The 17,057-nt window shown below is 39.0% G+C and overlaps 1 protein-coding gene across 2 annotated transcripts in view; it reads left to right on the top strand.

Moving 5' to 3' along the window:
- The first annotated feature begins 1,119 nt into the window (after positions 1-1,119).
- Positions 1,120-17,057, top strand: part of B3GLCT (beta 3-glucosyltransferase) — a 56,465-nt gene continuing 40,527 nt past the window's right edge. Inside the window, exons 1-4 of one of the 2 annotated variants that reach the window (XM_064645490.1) lie at positions 1,120-1,328; positions 9,386-9,447; positions 11,791-11,830; positions 14,773-14,882. In XM_064645490.1, the coding sequence (XP_064501560.1) occupies positions 1,238-1,328; positions 9,386-9,447; positions 11,791-11,830; positions 14,773-14,882 (303 nt within the window). In that variant the 5' untranslated portion in view covers positions 1,120-1,237. The other variant, XM_064645489.1, reaches the window with a different exon arrangement.

Raw genomic sequence — 17,057 nt, forward strand, 5'->3', positions numbered from 1 at the left:
AATGCAGATCTAACTGCTACAGAAAAAGAAAGAATAACAGTGCAGTGAAAATTTTAGACACACTGCTGGTTTTCTACTCCTATTACTGCTTGTCTTTCTGTGGTTTCCCTGGGTCTGAAGGCAAGCAGTTTCATTCTGGGATGTATAGGAAGTGTAATAGCAAGTTGTCAGAGTGTAGAGTGCTTCACTGGGACAAATCTGACATTCCTGCAGATGATTTCTTCTTCCTTGCTCCAGAATTCATATTTGCTAACAAGGTTTTACACTCTTGATATTTCTTCATTGGTCTGCAGCTCTGTTAGAGCCAAATTTACTGTCCATAATGTCCACACTGACATTTATGCATGTTAGATATGCATAAATGAATCTGCTTTACCCCTAAAACCAGCTTTATGTGGCTCCATGTCTGCATTTCTTTGACCAAATATGGCTCAGGCATTGGCAGCTGTCGAGTCTCCAATGCTAAGGCTGTGCCCAGGGTCACATGCCTATACTCCCTGTTGCTAACCGTATCCCCACTTCTGGTCACACAGGTAGTTAGGAAAGGCTGTCTGAAGGTGCCACGTGCTCTCTTGGGTAAGAGTTTGTGAGATTGTTTCAGAGATGAATTAGGCCACTTTTTAGGGTAGACCAGGTTCCTGTCAAAAGCGTTGGGTAACATTTCACAGAATCACCGAATCAATTCAGGCTGGAAAAGGCCTCTGAGATCATCGAGTCCAACCTATGACCGAACACCACCATGTCAACAAGACCATGGCACTAAGTGCCACATCCAGTCTTTCCTCAAACACCTCCAGAGACAGCGACTCCACCACCTCCCTGGGCAGCCCATTCCAATGGGTGGTTAAGGAGAGTTAATGACTAAGAGGAGCTGTGCTCCCTGGGATTATTTAATTATTTATTATTATTAACTGGGCTAGATATTTAATCCCTAGCCCTAGGAGCGCCGTGGAGCTGAGGGCCGGCAGCGCGGGGCCGCAGGGCGCCGCCTGTGCCGCTGCCGCCCGCCAGAGGGCGCCGGGGCCCCCGCTCCGCCTCCCGCTCCTGCCGGCGCTAGCGGCCGGTCCTGCCAGGGAGGAGGGAAGGGGAGGAGGGAAGGGAAAGGGAGGAGAAGAAGGAGGAGGGCGGGCTGGCGGCGGCGGCACCGCCACCAGCCAGAGGCCGCTCGCCGGCGCTCCTGCGGCAGAGGCGGGCAGGCGGGCGCTCCGTGCCCCGCGGCTCTTCGGCCCCCGCCAGGATGTCTCGGGAGCCGGGCTGCTGCAGCCTCTGGCTCCTCTTCGCTGCCTGCGCCCACCTCTTCTTCCTTCTCCCGCCGCTCCGCACCCGGGGTGAGTGGCGGGGGCCGGGCCGGGACGCCATGGCGAGGTGAAGGGAGGAGACCCGGGACGCTCGGCCCCTCCGCGGAGGTGATGAGCGGGAGGAGGGCGCGGAGCGCTGGAGAGCCTGGAGGAGCGCCGGAGCCGCTGCCTCCCCGCTCCGTCCCGCCCCGCGGGGGGAAGCGGGCGGGAGAGCGAAGGTGTCCCTTCCCCCGAAGTTTGTTAGGAAGCCTGGCTGGAGTGCGGCCGGGCAGCGCGGGGTTCCTGCGCGGCCCCGGCTCCAGGGGAACCGCCGGGAGCGCCTCCCGCCCTCGGGGCGGTGTGCGGGGCATGGGGCGGCGCGGGCAGGGGCAGCTTGCGCCGGGGAATCGGCCCTCAGGTCGGGAACATCTTCGTGGAGCAGCCGGGCGAACCCAGCGCGGAGTTGTGCTCGTGTTGGAGCAGCGCCGCGCTGACGGGGGCTTTGCCGGGGGCAGATGGGAAGGTAAAACTGCCCGGTTAAAATGCCATCCGAGAGGAAAGCAAACTACTGCAGTGTTTTAGAGACGTTTGTAATGTGTCTAGTGAGGTGGGAGAAGATTAAAGGAGAAGGAATACTAGTATGGGTTGCTGTTGGGTTGCTGCAGGCTCCTGGAGTTGGGAGCTGCTGCTGTGAGTGTAAGAGACGGAAATAAATGTTTATATCTGTTTTGTTTCTCATTCTTTCGGTTCCTGAATGTTTCCATCTCTGTCAGCGTAGACTTGTCAGTTTCTTGTAAGCCTTTGGATTTGTTTCTCCTCTCCCGCTATGTCTTGTGCACCAAAATCATGCAGGGGAAACCTGGTACTAATAAATCCCATTTTCAGCAAAGTAAAACTGATATTTTGGTTTTTCTTTTGCAAAACACTTTTCCTTTCACTGACACAACTTGGTTTTTGGAGGAATCCTCATACTCTACAGCTCTTTCTAAAGCTGCATTTCATATTTTCTGGGATGAGTAGTTTTGCTCTAGTGCTTCAGCAAGGTACTGTAGCACTTGATAACCTCAAACAGATTGTAATAACAGTCAGAGAATAGCAGCTTCAGTTTGTCCTCTGTGTGTATGTGTATTTATTCTACATACTCACATGCAACTAGAAGGCAGAAATGGAAACACTTGTGTTCTTGTTTAATAGGTCTTGATTAATGTGTGGAATTTGCTCACCAGAAGCTTATTGCAGTATCATGGTTTTCTTTTTTTTTTTTTTTTGAGTATCCTTTTACATTAAAGAGTCCATCTTTCCTAAATAACCCATGCTTTTGAGATGGCCTGGATAGTAAGTTTGCGAAACAATCAGCTTTGTTCTTCGAAACCATATAATTTGGATTGCCTTTCAGAGAAGCAAACGTCTGTAGGTAGTTAAGTAATTTCATAAATTGCAGCTTGCAGGTGGCAGCTTACAGAATGGGAAAATGTATTCAGATGATTTTGTATGGTCTAACTTCTAGACAATCAGAAGGGATAATGATGATGCTTTTTCTTCTATTGTTTTTCTTTGCTTGCCTTTTATAAAGATACTGGTGTACACAGCACTCATTTAGACATTTCAGTGGTTTAGGTGCCCTCTTCCCATATGTGTAAGGAAATGTAATTAGTTGCTTTTATTTTATGAAAAGCTTCAGATGCTGTAAATTTGCTTGCATCACCCCTTCTTCCTCTTTCACCCTTCTCTCTTCCCATTTTAGTAGATAAATCCATAATCATTCTTATCTGGATAGACCAGTGTCTTTGATGCTGATAGAGTAGCAACAATGAAGAAATATTATAAAAGCTTGCATGTAAATACATGAAACTAATTTATATTGCTTGCTAGTGCTCACAGGCTGCCTCATCATGGAACATCCCATCTCTTTGACTGACAGCATCAGTGCAGATTTTCTCTGGAATCGTGTCAATCCATAGAATCTTATGTTCTTTGAAAACTTGGGAGGGGGAAGAAACACAACCAACCCCCAAACAAAACAAAAATAGACCTTTCATTAAATTATTATTAGAAGTATAAAGAAATTCTGTTTTAAATGTTTTGTCTACTATGTGCAACGTAATCACTGGCTTCATTATTTGAAGTGGTTATTATTAGTCATGGTTTTGTCATACATTGTCATAGAATTGTAAGTTTCTTGTAGCTCATTTAAACTGACCCAGAGTCCAGCGAGGTGGCTGGAATGACTTTGGGATCAGTCTGTAAAATCAAACTGTAAAAGAGTAAGATAACAAGAGGTGTTGCCTTTCTGTCTCAGACAGATTTGTCTGTGAAAGAAAAAGAGTTAACTCCTCAGTTTTTACTATCCTTTGCACTTCAAGGACATATGATTGCAAATGTTTGGAAGTTGTTTATGCTTGAAAGGGTAGTACTGCAGAAAGAATTGCTTCTGTGTTTAAAATGTGGTATTATATCATTATATATATTCATACAGTGTATTTTAATACTGCAGTATTTACATTCATTTTTCTAATGGTTTGTTGGCACATATTCCTGTGGTTCAGCTGCTGCACAATGAAAATAAAGGATTGAGTTTTACTTTCTAGTGTTATAAGCAAGTGTTCTCATCAAAATTTTAATGGAAATAATGGAACACTTGACAAAAATAATTAGTAATTGAAGCTGCTTGCATTACATTTTCAGATTACATTTCCAGGTTTTGAGTGGATCCAAAAATGTTGTAGTCCTGTTCTCAAAAGAAATAAAGATAAGATTGATGATAATAAAGAGCTTTAAAGTCTTTCTAAAATTTCTTTCCTTTTCTTATCCTTAGTTCTCGGACATCTGGGCAAAAGTAGGAGAGGACTAGCAATTGACATGATCTGCTTATGCCAAAGGACATGATTTTAATGCATGAAGTGTATTAACAAACTTCAGAATACACAGTACATTAAATAATGAAGTGACAAATACTAAATTATGGGTTGGATTTAAGATGGCACCTTGCTGGCCTGCCTGTGGTTTTTTTCTGCTTTGTTTGTGAGAAATTGTGCAGTTAATCACCTAGGCCTTTTGGTTACTGTGGTCCCTACACAGCTTGAACTTTTACCATCTAATAACTTTCTTCTTTTGTTATATTTTCTCTGTGCTCTATGGCAAGGCAGCAGTCCACCTGAGGTATGCTTGCATTGTATCAGAAAATGCAAAGGGATTAGAGGAAATTCTGGATTTAGCAAAGGTACCTCTAGCTCTAGAGATTGATCTGTATTTTAGGGAGTTATGCTGAAAGAAGTATGTCCGAATTAATAATGATGTTTGCGTGTGAAAAGTTACTGTTCTGTTATGGTAGCATCTGATAGCTCCTAGAGAGAGGTCATCCTTCTTTGTACCTGTGTACTTTGCACACAACAAAAAGATATCCTTGCCATAGAGAGTTTATGGTTTCTACCTGTGTCGTACAACTGACCTGGTCATGAGCTGCATGTGTACGTAGAATTTTTCTGTTGGTGGTCCATTCCTGGGCACACCTTTTTCAGAAACCTCTTGGGATTGAATTGCAGGTGGATGAATTAACCTTGGAGATGTCCACTTGTGCACATCTACCTACACTGTGGTACCTTTGTTGATATGTTGTAGGCCAGCTAAATTTACCACGTTCTTCTTCTGCCACCCTTTTCCCAGTAAATCCTTAGAAGAGGATATTTATTTCCAGGCTGAGAGATTGGGTTGCTTAGCCAGAACAGTCTTGGCCCCAGTTTACTCCTGAAGACTGCTTTATTTGTATCAAATATATGTGTATAACAGATTTGCTAATAAGGTAGTAGAGTGTTGCTAAGATAAATTTATACAATCTGTGTGAGTGAAAAGCTTGATTACTGGGTGAAGACTATTGAAGCTTTTTTTGTACCGTCTTCAGGGGTCTACTAGTCTGTTTTTTTAATGGTTCTTCAGTAGTTTAAAAATAGTCTGTACAGTTCTTATTAAAATGTATTAGCTGGAAAAAATCTTCCTGATATATTTAATGTAAAGGATATCAAGTAATTTTAAGGTGTTTATTTGTTGGAAAAGAAGTGGACGCTGCAGTTCTGCAATCACAGGGGATAAGAATAATGGTGTAGAGGGAGATTTTAGCATTCATTACAGGTATTGGTTGTTGAATAAATTACATGTCTGCATGTTGACGTTGCATTGTGTCAGGGCAGCTGCAACAAAAGTCATTTTCAGCTGTTGTCCTCAAAAAAGAGATGGATTGATATGGGAGATGGTCATAGAGAGCTGGTTGATTTTCAGCATTCATCTCCTACAAGCTCAAGAATGATCCATCCCCACATGCCGGAAGGCAAGTAAAGATGGCAGGAGGCCCACATGCATGAACAAAAAGCTCCTGGCAAAACTCAGCCATAAAAAGGAAGCACTCAAGAGGTGGAAATACAGAGACACTGTCTAAGAGTGCAGGTATGTCATTATGAAAGCCGGAGCCCACTTGGAGCTGAATCTAGTGAGGAATTCTACTTGTGAAAGGCAAGATAATGGCCTTCTACAGGTTTATCAGCAAAAGGGAACTAGGGAAAATGTGGGCCTGCTTCTCAGTGGGGGAGCGACTTGGTTAAAAGAAGGACAGGGAAGTGGGTGAGGAACTCGGAACCTTCTTTACCTTGATCTGTACTATGAAGACCCACCTTCAGCAATCCCAGGCCCCTGAAACTCATGGGAAGGTCTGGGGCAAGAAAGAGTTACTTTCACTGGAGGAGGACCAGTTTAGGGAACGTTTAAACAAACAGGACATACAGAAGTCCACAGGACTTGATGGGAGGCACACACAAGTGCTGTTAGAGTTTGATGATCTCAGTGCAGGCTACTTTTGATAATCTTTGAAAGGTCGTGGTGACTGGGGGAGATTGCTCAAGACTAGAAGAAAGAAAATATCAGCCCTATCTTCAAGGAGGGCAAGGAAGAGAATCTGGGGAAACTGTAAGTGGGCTGGTGTTATCCCAGTCCCTTGAAAGGTGGTGTAGCAAATAATCCTGGATGTCATTGCCAAATAAGAAAGGACAAGAGGGTGATTGGGAGAAATCACTGTATTTTTATGAATGGGCGGTCATGCTTAACCATCCTGAAAGACTTCTGTGATGACTGCCTTCGTGAATGTGGGGAAAGCAGTGCATATTGTTATCCCAAGTTTAGCAGGGAGTTTGAGTTCAGTGCTGTCTGCTATAATGTCACATACAATCTGATGAAGTGTGGACTGTATACGTGGACAGTGAGGTGGATAGAAAGCTTTCTGACTTGCTGGGCTCGTGAACTCTGATCAGTAGCATGGTGGCTCCACCTCTTCATTAATGACATTGACAATGGGATAAAGTGCACCCTCAGCAAATTTGCAGAATATACAAAATGGGCAGGAGGGATTGATGCACAAGCTGGTTGAGCTGCTATTCAGAGGGACCTCCGCGGTCTGGAGAAGTGGGCAAACAGGAAGCTCAAGAAACTGAGTTCAGTGCAGGGAAATACCAAGTCCTACCTCTGACAAGGAGGCACCCCATGCACCATTGCACACTGGGGGCACGTTGTCTGGAAAACAGCTTTGCAGAGAAGGACATCAGAGTCCTGGTTTGCACAAAACTGCTTATGAACTAGCAGTGTGCTACTGTGGCAAAGATGGCCAGCAGCACCCTGGGCTACACTAGAGAAAGCGTTGGCAGCAGGGCAAGGAAGGTGATTCTTCCTGTCTGCTCAGCACTGGTGAGATACATCTGGGGTACTGTGTCCAGGTCTGGGCTCTCCAGTACAAGAGAAAGATGGATGCACTGGAGTGAGTCCAGCAAAGGATCATGAAGAGTATTAATTGATTGGAACACCTGACAGATGAGGAGAGGCTGAAGGAGGTGGGGCTGTTTAGACTGGAGAAAAGAAGTTCAGGGAGGATCGTACCAACACTTGTAAATACCTGATGGGGAGCAGACTCTGGCGCTTAACAGGACATGAGGTAGTTTGCACAAACTGAAATAGAGGAAATTCCATTTGAACATAAATGCTTTTTTGTTTGTTTTTCTTTTTCTCTTTTTTTTTTTTTTTTTTTACTCCAAGTGTGATTGAGCACTTGAAGAATTTGCTCAGAGACTTTATGGAGTCTCTGTCCTAGGAAACACTCAAAACCTGACTAGATAAGGTCCTGAGGATCCAGCTTTGGGGGTTGAACTAGATGACCGTTAGGGATTTTCAACCTCAACAATTCTGTGTACTTCATACCAAGATGAACTAGGTTGTGTAAGTATTTCCCTGAAGAGCTTTATCTGTGCTCTCAAAGTGTGAAATAGGTTGGTTGGGGTTTTTTTCCCAGGTGATCTGATTATTGTTTGATTTGTTTCATGTGCATTAATATTTTATAAAGCTTAGAAGCAGTGTGGCATGGGTTATTGAATCTGCTACAGTGACAGACACATCATCTCTTGTCAATCACAGTTGTTTCAGGTTTCAAATGTCATTCCTTAGGTGCATATTAAAAGCTGGAAGTGATGAAATTTATGGTTGTAGTCAGTTTTGTGAATAAGCCGAATTTACAAGGTGATACTTTTTCAGGTTAATACTACATAATTAATACGTTTCCCAGAATGAGTGTGTTTTTTGTTGCTCTTGTAATTAGGATTGTATAAAGTAGAAGGTGTGGATCTGGTTTGTTCAGGGGAAAGGATTCTTTGTCTGAATTTGTAAGTGCTGTTATGTTGGGAGAGAAGGAGGAAAATGATCAGAACATGCTGTCAGCAAGGGATATAATAGGCAGATTGAGGCATTTTCAGTGTACTTTCATGCTGGAAGTGTAAAACATTTACTTGAGGACAACTTTGGGGTACACTCATACTCTGTTTTATTCTTCCTGGCTAAAGGCCGTATGGAAATGTGTCTATGATCAGCATGAGTCTACTGTGTTAGAATGATTTTTGGGATGTCTGGATGTAGTGCTGTGATTTGAGATTCAAGTTAATCATGACCAGAGATGTCATTGTGAACTTCAACTCCTAGACACTTGATGAAATTTGATCTCCACTAAAGGAGCATAGGGATGTAGGTAATGGGAGATGGAGCACCACAGACTTTGGATAATGTTGTCTTGCTTTGCTATATTCTAGGTTTCTAGTGTGTCAAAGGAATGACAGCAATTAGCAATTCACTTTGAAATCAATTTCAAGCAATAAATAATTTAAATTTGCTTTAAACAATCCATTTGGATCTACTTCCCATCCCAGTTTTTAAGAAAACCTTCGATCTGACCATGATTAATAGTATCTTGAATTCCTTCCAAATTATAACAATTTTCTTTCATTTGCATCTCTTTAGTACATTTGAGAAAAAAATTTCTTACAAAGAGTCTTAGCAGGGCTTTCTTATGTTAAATGGTACTACTTTTACAAATGAGCAAGCTGAGACAAATTGATTAAGTGACTACCTCAACAAGAAAAAAACCCCTAGCGCCAGAATGCTTTTTATGATTCTTTTTCTAATACAAACTAGAATAGGATGGTGTCACTATAAAGGATTTAAGATAATGTCAGGTCTGTGCAGATTACCTCTGTGGGTTCTCTATTCTTTTTGTAAACATTTATTTGGGCCTCATACATTAACAAGTTTGACTGTTGTTCAAAGATGGCGTTCAAAGCCTGTGATAGCCATCTTCACGTTTGATAGAAATTTCTGTCAGCTGCTGACAGTTTCTGTGGCTACACGTGAAGCTTTGGTAATCCAAACTTTACCTAAAGATGGAGTGGACTGCTGGTCTCCCATGTGGTAGCACGTTATGCTTTTACCAAGTGAACTACTGGATTGAACAGATTTTTTTTCTAAAGGGATTTATTTGCCTTGAAGGCAAGATGAATTGGCTTCACATCAAAAAGTGATTTTTTTTCAGCAATAGGATGGGAATTCTCAGGCAGCAAATGTATAAATTCCATGACAACAGACTGTCTCATGTTCACAAAGATTATTACTAATATGGTATCATTCAATGTGAAAAATATACCTAAATGTTGGCATGGGTTTTGTTGTTTGTTTTTTTTTTTTTTTGCTGCAGAACTTTGTCAGTTGTGAAAGAGAGCTCCTATAATATGAAAAAAGTCTGCTTTTTCTTTCAGCTTTTGCTGTAAGTGTAGTTCCTGAAGGTGCAGAAGATGAGACTGAACTGTCAGTGCTGCAGGTAATAAATTTTAATTGCTAGAGCAGACATTATAAAATAAGCTAGAAGAGACCAGAGCAGAAAGCCTAATATCTCTGACATTGATTATTTTGATCACTGATATTAGTGGTACTCATATCATGTCTTTCTGTTCAGTGTGGCGTATAAGAGATAAGTTGTTGGTGTTGTTCCTTTTGAGAAAAGTTTTTGAGCATATAATCTTTATTGTTTCAGAGACAGGTTTTCCTTTCTTTTTGGTTTTGTTATATATGCAATACCTTGAGAGGGAAATGGCTGCCTCTCTGCTAAATTAGCATTATTACATATTACTACTCAAGTCACGGCTCAAGTAAAGCCTGCAGATGAAATTTCAAATTAACAGATTAGAAGAACTGATGGTCAGAGCTATCCCGAGCTTTAAATAGCATAATGGGTGTTAGATATGTATGCATGTGTGTCCTTTAACAGACCTCTCTCTGCCATTTTGTTATTGTCTGTATTTGTAACAGATATTTGTGTGTGTATAAAAGAAATTTAAGGGAAGAAAATAAAAGTACTGGAATGAATGGAGTTAGAATCTATAACTGCCATTTAGATCAGCGATCTCAACATCAAATGCAATAGAAGTATAGTCAGAGGTATGCGTTTCTAAATAATTTGTGGTTTTGATGATGGTTGCTATATCTACAGTAATTTTCATAAATTAAAGAGGTCTCTATTGCAAATTGCTGATCTGCTGCAGTATATCTATAAGACTTGGTAATCTCGTTCTGTTGTCATTACTTATAAATTGCTCTTTCTTAAATTCCATTACTATCTCAATCCAGCTGTTTATGCTATCATTCTTATATAGGATATAATTTATGAAGGCTTTTCTACTATTTTAGAGGTTCAAAACCTTCCCTGAAGTCAGAGGTGCCTCCTAGAATTCTTCAGGCCAAAATATCTTTTTTTTCCGTCTTTTTTTTTTTAATAGTAACATTAACAGGAATGTAACAGGCAATAATTGTTCTGTGTTGCCTTTTAATAAAAGTAATTGTAAAATATGGCTTGCTTTTCCACTGTGTACCACAGGGCACACAGTTTTTTGTTTGCACAGAAAATTAATCTATGTTGTTTCTGATATAGTTTAGCTTAGAATTTAACTTACTGTGTGATATAATAACAGTGCTGTGTAGAGTCACCAAAATAACTTAGTCTTATAAGAAATTTTTTAAAATTTATTGACCCAGTCAGCAAAAAAGGATAATAAAAATGGATGCAATGCAGTCATTCTTAAAAAGGTTTTACAGATGGCTACCAAGGAAGTTAGAGCTTATGCATTTCAGTGCAAAAGTCAAACCTGTACAAAGGAGAGATCATCTGATGCAAGTAGAGCTAAAAGAATTGCATAGATCTGATATTAAAAAAAAGGGAGGGGGCTAAGTATCTATAAATAGAAATTGTCTTGTATGGCATTTCTATCTGAAAGTCTTAAAGCACTTGAACCAAGGTAAATCCTACAACATTCTTATGCAATTAGTAAAGATGATTTTTATTTTATATTTGGAGATACCAAAGCACTGGGGTGCTACCAGGGAGAAGTTGTGCATTAAATGAAGGCTCTGTTTTCCTTCCTACAATTTTTGTAGGAATTGCAGAGCTCTTTCTCCAGTCCTGTCTCTCTTAAGCAACACAGTTCCACCCAACCTCTGTTATTTAGAAGCAATGGAATATGTTCCTAAGATATTTTTATGTGTGTGTCTTAGTTTCCTGGTTAACAATGCAAATGCAGTGTCACTGTTGTCTCTTCCTCAGCACTCTGGTAAAATTCCAACTATCACAAATTTATGTGATACCTGAGTAAATTTCAGTGAAGTCATTTTAGGTACAGCAACCTTTTTATTTATTTGTCTTGATATAAATTGCTTCTGAGTCTTCCTTTAAGAACTGTGTTTCCATAGAAGCTTGATAGTGGATGAAATGAATAAGAGTGTGTTGGGTTTTTTTTAACACACTGAACAGGTGTGTTTGCATTGTAGAGTTCCATATTCCAAACTTAGTGCTCAGGAGATACATAATAAATAAAAAAAATAGTTATTGTTAGTATTAATTTAAAGAGCTCTGATATAAATTGAGTTATGCAAAAACTTTTTTTTTATTCTCTTACTATATTTTCTGAGTAATAATATGCAAGCACGTAGGATATCTGTTGCAGTTCTTGATGCTGAAAAATTTTTTATTTTTCTTATTAGGTTTTGAGTTAAAACCTCTATGTTTACATTTATAATCTGATGAATGCTTTGACTCCCAGTGTTTTTTCTATAGAAATATTTGAGGGTTTGTATGTATTCTTACTTGGGTTTTTTTCCTCCTTTCTTCTAGAAGCCTGAAGAAAGTAGAACAATCAGTAAAATAAGCAGAGGTAAGTACTGTATAGTCTGTATTTGTTTTCACTTGTGGCTGCCTTTTTAGTATAAACAAAATACAGTTATGCTTCGTAAAATGACTCTGTGAACAGTGCCTAAATGCTCAACAGCATTATTAGTTCATTGCTGATTCATAAATACCTTTTTTTTTTCCTTTGGCTCATGTAGTCTCATCAAAGAGAAACTTCTGAATCTTTGACTGCACTTGCAGTTCTTATAGTTAAGTCTTTTCTGAACATGTGCACTTCCACTATGAAACTCATGAATTGCTTTTTGTAGTACACTGTATTTTAAAATAAAATTTTATGATACCTAGTAGCTGTTCTTGTAACAATTTAATATGAAACTCGGTTTTACCATTCTGCTAGGCTCTCGTGGAACTTTTAATAACTAGGGTTATCATAAATTTCTTGTAACAAATCATAATAACTTTGTAATATCTAGAAGTAAGTATTTAAGAAGCATGTCAAACGTTATAAGGTAAAATAGTGGTAAAATAATTTTTTTGCTGATGGACATGTGTGATAAATAATGAGAATAAAAATTCTGCAGGGTTCTGCCTTTTCTGAAGACAAGTGTGGGGTCCTTCTGGCAAATAGTTAACAAACCTGAGATAAGGACTTGCATTCTCTGCACTGTAACTCTGGACTTCTCATTCTGCTAAACCCTCAGGACTTGGCTCTTCTTGTTCTGAAGGGAACCAGCTTAATTATGTCTCTCTTGTAGTAGTTTCTGAGTAGTTGTGAGTTCATTCTGACATTAAAGCTGAATACCAGGAAGATTTAGTGCTTTTGAGATAGATATTAATCTTTGAAAAGACTCCATTCTTTGTTTCAATTGGTAGACTGTTTCTCAACTTGAGAAACAATTTAAGTGTTTATACCTATTTTCTGTTGACATTTTAATAGACTGAATATGTCTTTTTATCAACTATTTTAAACTCCCTATAACAGAGGAAACTATTTCCATTGGATTAAAGCAGTAATATCAAAGTAGGTGTTAGCTTACTCCTAGAAAGTATTCTATTGTGGATTATCACAGTTGTTGTTAAATGTACTGTAAATGAAACTGAGCATAATTCAGATACTTCCATATCTGTAAACACACTGATACTAAAACAGTAATTACATAAAGAAATGTGGTGTTTGCTTTTTATCTCTGGGGATGTTTTTGGTGTTGTGCATGTAGATTTAGCCCTTTGACTGTCATTAGCATCAATGAAGTGTAGTTTCGATTTTTGCAGTGATTTTAATTTTTGCACAGGAAATCTAGTAAAGATCTTACTAGACAGCAAATAGTTGCCATTCAGAAGGTTTTATTATGCATGGGTTTTTTAAGCAGTTTGTTTGGTGGTGCAGAGCATGAACACTGTTCATTCCTACACTGTGTTGGAAAAATGTGAAATTAAAACTGATATCTAAACCAGTGCTTATGCCATCTCTGCAATATATCACCAGAAGCCTCAGACAATTTGACAATGTTAGAGTCTGTCTTGCTGAGTAAGCTAATAAATTAAGGGAAAATAACAATAAGGGAAAAGTAGAAAAACATTTAACTACAGGTTTGAGCTGTCATAGGTTTAAATTATCAAGTAACTGTTCAGAGGAGCAAAGCAATGTAATTGATCCTCAGGTCTTGGACATTGCAGTTTTCTCATAATCTTAGTGAAGATGTTTGTGGTAGTGCACTGGTTTTTATTGTGATCCTTCTTCATGTGTTCAGTTTTATTCTTTTTCCTTGTGACTATTTCTTTCCTTATTTTGATGGTTTTTTCTTCACCTTTGTTCTTCTCTTCTGCATTCATCCTACTCTATTTACCGAGTTAGCATATAATTTTTTTTGGTGTGAACTTTGTTCCTTCTCCACATTTTTTGACATTCTGTACAGATCCCATGGGATATTAATTTCTTTCCTTTTGGTGCTGTCTCAAGTTGTTATGTTCTGAGTTACCTCTTGTGAATACTTTCTACATAGTATCTGTAAAGTTCAGCTTTTTCTGGCCAAACAAACAGTAACTGCAGTATCATGTGATTCTCGTCTTAGACATTGATTGATACTTAGTTATGGTCTTGAGAGAGTTATACAGCATAGATCAAACTTGTTAAGAATACTGGAAAGGGCCTCTGTCCACTTTCCTTCATCTTCTCATCTTTTGTTGTCCTCTGCTGTCTTCTGCTTCTCAATGGGATCATATCTACCTGCTTCTCTTAGTTTTCTAGGTGTTGAGGGACTGTTCTATCTACTGTCATCAAGAAAATTTGGCTGCCTACTTTGTCACCTACTTGCATTTTTTAATAAGCACTTTTTTAAAATTCCATAAATGTTTGCAAATCTACTTCATTATTTTCTTTTAAATATATCAGTAAATTTGTCACACTTCTCTCATATTTATAGTTCTTAACTACGACACCTTTAAACACTGTGAAGACACATGTGAGATATTAGTGCTGTCCTATTAGACAAGGGTATTACCTCACTGTTCTCATATGTGTGCCTCTCCATCTGATGTTTGTGTTCGGGTAGGGATTTAAGTTCTTTTTTGGAGAAGCATCTTTTCTGTGTCATGTTCATGCATTGCTTAGTGAGGGGAGATGCTGGTCTATGACTGACACCATTTAACTACAGTAATAAGGAGTACCGGTGTATTGGAGAAAAAGCAACTCCGTGAGTGTGGCTACTGTTCATTGTGGGCATGTAAGATCTGCTGCACATCTTGTACTCATGCCGTGCTTTTTATAAGTTACTCCTGAAGAGGACAGTTTTGGATTTTTGTGTGTGTTAAATTATGCCTTTTTACTATTTCATGAAATGTTTTTATAGCTGAAGAAGAAGCTTGCTGTGTAATAGATTCCCCCACACATCTGGTTCTCACTAGCTTTGGAGCAAAACAGAAAATAACTTCTTTTGTCTTTAAATCTTCTTATTTTCTCGTTTACAGAATTAAAAGAAATTGTATTTGTCATCCAGAGTCAAAGTAATTCTTTTCATTCCAAGAGAGCAGAAGATCTAAAAAGAGATATTTTAAAACAGGCTGCAGATCTTGGAAAGGTATGTTGAGAATATAAAGTATACCTTGTATTGCTGTTATTGCATTTTACCAAAAATACTGGGGTTTGTTGTGCCTTTTTTGAAATTCGTTTTATTCCTTTTGTTAATTGTCTTCTGTGTGCTTACAAGAAAACTATTTCAGTGGGTATGTACTGATTATAGGCTGTGATTTATCTCCAAATATTTTTAATTTCAACTATCAACCTTTTTGTGTAACAGCTGGTTTTGTTTGGAGGGCATTTGATGCAAAAGTGATAAAAAAGACTTTAAAGAATACAGTTTTCTAATACCACTGTAGAGCATTTAAAAAATTTACAAAAAAAGGATGCATTCTTTGTGAAGTGAAAAACATAATTTTAGTTAGAATAATTTTAGGTGAATATTTTATTAGAGCCAATGAAGGTGCTGTAATGTAGATTTTGTCAGTATTTCATTGCGCAGTTGTGACATTGTAGCAGTAAATGAAAAATGTGTGTGGACATTAAAATCCTAACACAGGATTCCCTATTTCCTACAGCACTACTCTTGCAGACCTCTCTTGCCCATGTCCCTCCATCATGCAGTACCTTCCCTAACTATTCCTTGTTCCTCTGCCACTCCACTGCAGACTGAGCATGCTGTGCTTCACCTGTTGGCCTGGGAGCTGCATGTTGTACTTAACTTGTACACTCTAACTTGAAATTTTATTTGTAAAACTTTAGCCTAGAGAGAAGAGGTTTTTAAGAAACTTACATTGAAAGTTCAATGTACTTAAACAATGCTTTATTTTCTTTGTTTGTAATAAAAATAAAAAAAAATTACCGTTTGCATACATCCCCTGATGTGAAATAGCTTGCTGTGAGGTTGTTTGACCTATTTTTCATTCCCACGTTCTTTGTTGTAAAGGAAAAAGAAGTGTGATTTAAATTGTCTTATGTATCTTAGTCTTGGAGTGCCTAAATCATATTGCTGGATGTTTTAGACTTCATTTATCCAACCTTATCAAACCTGTTGTAATTAAATCCATTCTGAATGCAGTTTTTAATCCCTTAATGAAATCAGTCATGTGAACAGCCTTTGTTCTGCAGAGTTCTGCTGTTTTGGGGTCCTCTTCGGAATTGAGACAAGTGTTCAGATACAATGTATGCTGAGGTGATTATGGTGTCAGTTGTTAAAACCAAGGATTTTAGTTGTGTGCTGTAATTGATGTTGCAGAATAGTAATGAAAAGATCAATAAGTGGAAGCACAGATAGTTTCAGTGAGGCAGGAATATAGGCATGTTTTATGGGAGAGAAATAAAATCTATTTGTGATCAGAGTTGTACCTGAAACTGACCTGGCTTTTAAAAAAATTTATTGCCTAATTAAGGAGATTCCTTTATGGGAATGCTGAAATGGGATGCTTTTCCAATATTAACAGGTAAGCGTTAAAATGCAGTCATAGTGTCTTGAGAGAAGCAGTGGTGGAAATACATCACACCAAAAATCTCATGTCTGAAATCTGGGAAAAGGGGAAAGCCACCAGTGCATAGGAAAAAAAAAAGGAGCATAGCGAGCAGGTACTTGGTATGTGTTGACTGTTTTGGTCAACTCATAATGTCGCTGTGAGGCATGACCTAATAATACTAATTATGGAGAAGGGCCAGATGATCTCTGCAATCCTGCATTTGCATTTACCACAAATGAATGGGCATACATTCTTCTTCTTGACCCGCAACAAGCTCTATAGCTAAAATTTCCCAATGGTTCTTGGAGTAGGTCTGAACCATACCTAACTGTAAAATTCACATGCAAGTTAATAATGTTGTTGTTATAAAATTTGGTGGGAAAAATAGCTTTTACACGACAACTGAGTTGTTTTTAAACTGATCTGTATATTTAGATAAAACATCCACAGACGTAATCTGCTTGAGACATTTCAAAATTAATGCCATAAATGTAATGTAATCCATCATATACCTGTAGTTTCAACTTTCAGATTACTTGCTCAAATTCTAGATTCTAGGATGAAAACCTTGTTTCCTCCTTTCCCTCCTTTAATGACTTGCCACTGCACAGAAGCTGCTTTCCAGCTGAGACTGATCAGATGATTCATTTTTGGATATTGCAGTTTTAACAAGGCTTAATGGATTATATTTAAGTGAAGCATTGGGCTACATTCTACCTGCCCATCCATCTCCATGTCTTCAATAGATT

Source organism: Pseudopipra pipra, chromosome 2, assembly GCF_036250125.1.
Source record: "Pseudopipra pipra isolate bDixPip1 chromosome 2, bDixPip1.hap1, whole genome shotgun sequence".
Taxonomy (NCBI): domain Eukaryota; kingdom Metazoa; phylum Chordata; class Aves; order Passeriformes; family Pipridae; genus Pseudopipra; species Pseudopipra pipra.